Here is a 2,542-nt window from a genome sequence, read left to right as displayed (position 1 = left end):
ACAGAGACAGAGTTTCGCCATGTTTGCCAGGCTGGGTAGGAGAATCACTTGAACCTGGGAGGCAGAGGTTGCAGTGAACCGAGGTCGCACACTGCACTCCAACCTGCGTGACAGAGTGAGACTGTCTCAAAAAAAAAAAATTCATAAAAAAAATCCAAAGAAAATTTAGTGTAACACATGGCATTAGTCAATGGTGCCGCACAACAACCCCAAAATCTCTGCAACTTACAAAACATTTATTTATTTCTCCCTCATGTTACATGGGGGCTGTGAGTCACTTGTGAGTCTATTCTTTGTGCCTTCTCATTCCAGGACCAAGGCTGAACGAGAAATCTCTGAAAAGCAAGCTGTTCTCATGGTGGAGGGCAGAACCACAAAACAGACTGAGCCAAACCACGCAGATGCATTTGACATTTCTGCTTCAACAAGGCATATGTTAATATTCCCTAACATCCCATAGGACAAAACAAATCACATGGCCAAACTGAGTGACCAACCTGCTTGGTTTGCCCAGGACTAAGAGGGTTCCCAGGACACGGGACTTTCTGTTTTAAAATCAGGAACATTCCAAACAAACCAAGACAAGTTAACTATCCTACGTGGCCAAACTCTAAGGTCAAAGGGCAGGGAAATGTACTCCACAGAGGGATGGTGGGTGATATTTTGAAGCAAAAATACAATCTACCACAGACTTGAATAAGTCATTCACAAACAAAATCAAAATCAAAGAAATCTAAACTAAAACAATAAGATACCCTCTTTTTGTTTGTTTCATTCTCTGGTTGGTGAAGTTTAAAACAAAATGTTCAAGGCCGGGCGCAGTGGCTCATGCCTGTAATCCCACCACTTTGGGAGGCCGAAGTAGGAGGATTGCTTGAGCCCAGGAGGTCGAGACCAGCCTGAGTAACATGGCAAAATCCCAGCTCTATAAAAAAAAATACAAAAATTAGCCAGGCGTGGTGGTGCACACCCGTAGTCCCAGCTACCCAGGGGACTGAAGCAGGAAGATCACTTGAGCCCAGGACGGGGAGGAGGGGAGGTTGCATTGAGCCGAGATCTTGGCCACTACACTCCAGCCTGGGCGACAGAGTGAGACCCTGTCTCAAAAAACAAAAACAAGAAGACAGAATAGCAACAAGGGACACAGACATTTCTGTTTCTTGATCAGGGGCTGGTTACACAGTGTGTTCATTTAATGAAAATTCATCCAACTGTACACTTACGATTTATGCTTTTGCTTGTATATAAAAGGTTTTTTTTGGTTGGTTTTGTTGTTTCGTTTTGTTTTGTTTTGAGACAGAGTCTTGCTCCGTCGCCCAGGCTGGAATGCAATGGCTTGATCTTGGCTCACTGCAACCTCCGCCTGCCAGGTTCAAGTGATTCTCCTGCCTCAACCTCCTGAGTAGCTGGGACTATAGACACATGACACCACACCCAGCTAATTTTTTATATTTTTAGTAGAGATGGGGTTTCACCGTATTAGCCAGGATGGTCTCGAGCTCCTGACCTCGTGATCCGCCCGCCTCGGCCTCCCAAAGTGTTGGGATTACAGGCATAAGCCACCGCGCCCGACCTCATAAAAACTTTTAAATAACTTTTAAAAAACTCATAAAACTTTTTTTAAAATAGCATGTAAGGGCTAAAGCCATTTTAAAAATAAATAGAATACACTCATACATCAAAATGTCACCATTAATAATAGCTACTCCAGGCAGTGGGAAATGTTAAGAGAAACATACTACCTTTATGATAAAAATAAAACAGAATCCATAGTACAAAAAGTACAATGTTTCCAAAAGGGTTGATTAATTTGGAATGTCATCAGAAGTATGAACAATGTGTCAATGACCATGAGAAAATTCACATATTCATAGCATGCAATCTAGTCACTCTAAATCTGGAACTACATCCTAAAGAAATTACCCAAAGCGGAAGAAAAAAATGCAGTTGAGCCTAGTGCTATAAGGGGGAAGTGGTTCTCTTTCGTACCGTGTTCATAAGGTGAAAAAGTGCCAGCATCGATGTTAATATAGGGGTCGATTTTGATGGCAGTAACTCGGAGTCCACATGATTTTAGAATCGTCCCAATGCTGCTGGCAATGATCCCTTTACCAATGCCTGAGATGACCCCACCCGTGACCAGGATGTACTTCATTGGCAGAATAGTGGCTGGGTGCCAACACCCAGATATAATCTGAAAGGCAATAAAATTATGGATAAGGAAAGAGAAATATTTGAAACTAATAAAGCAGACAGTGCATTCAACCAGAATTTTTTTTTCTTTTTTTTTTTTTTGAGACAGTCTCACTCTGTCACCCAGGCTGGAGAGCAGTGGTGCAATCATGGCTCACTGTAATCTCTGCTCGCTGGGTTCAAGCGATCCTCCCACCTCAGCATCCTAGTAACTGAGACTATAGGTGAACACCACCACACCCTGCTAATTTTTGTGGGTTTTTTGTAGAGACAGAGTTTCACCATGCTGCCCACGCTGGTCTCCAACTCCTGAGCTCAACCGATCCACCTGCCTCAGCCTCCCAAAGTG

The 2,542-nt window shown here is 43.2% G+C and overlaps 1 protein-coding gene across 1 annotated transcript in view; it reads right to left on the bottom strand.

The window, feature by feature from the left end:
• Positions 1-2,205, bottom strand: part of LOC108523659 (CTP synthase 2) — a 40,618-nt gene extending 38,413 nt beyond the window's left edge. The window contains exon 1 of the mRNA XM_017864380.1: positions 1,990-2,205. Within this exon, the coding sequence (XP_017719869.1) occupies positions 1,990-2,155 (166 nt within the window). The 5' untranslated portion in view covers positions 2,156-2,205. The remainder of the gene's footprint in view (positions 1-1,989) is intronic.
• Between the last annotated feature and the right edge of the window lie 337 nt (positions 2,206-2,542).

This window comes from Rhinopithecus bieti, unplaced genomic scaffold (assembly GCF_001698545.2).
Source record: "Rhinopithecus bieti isolate Rb0 unplaced genomic scaffold, ASM169854v2 scaffold_76995, whole genome shotgun sequence".
NCBI lineage: Eukaryota > Metazoa > Chordata > Mammalia > Primates > Cercopithecidae > Rhinopithecus > Rhinopithecus bieti.
This window is presented reverse-complemented; position numbering and strand designations above follow the sequence as displayed.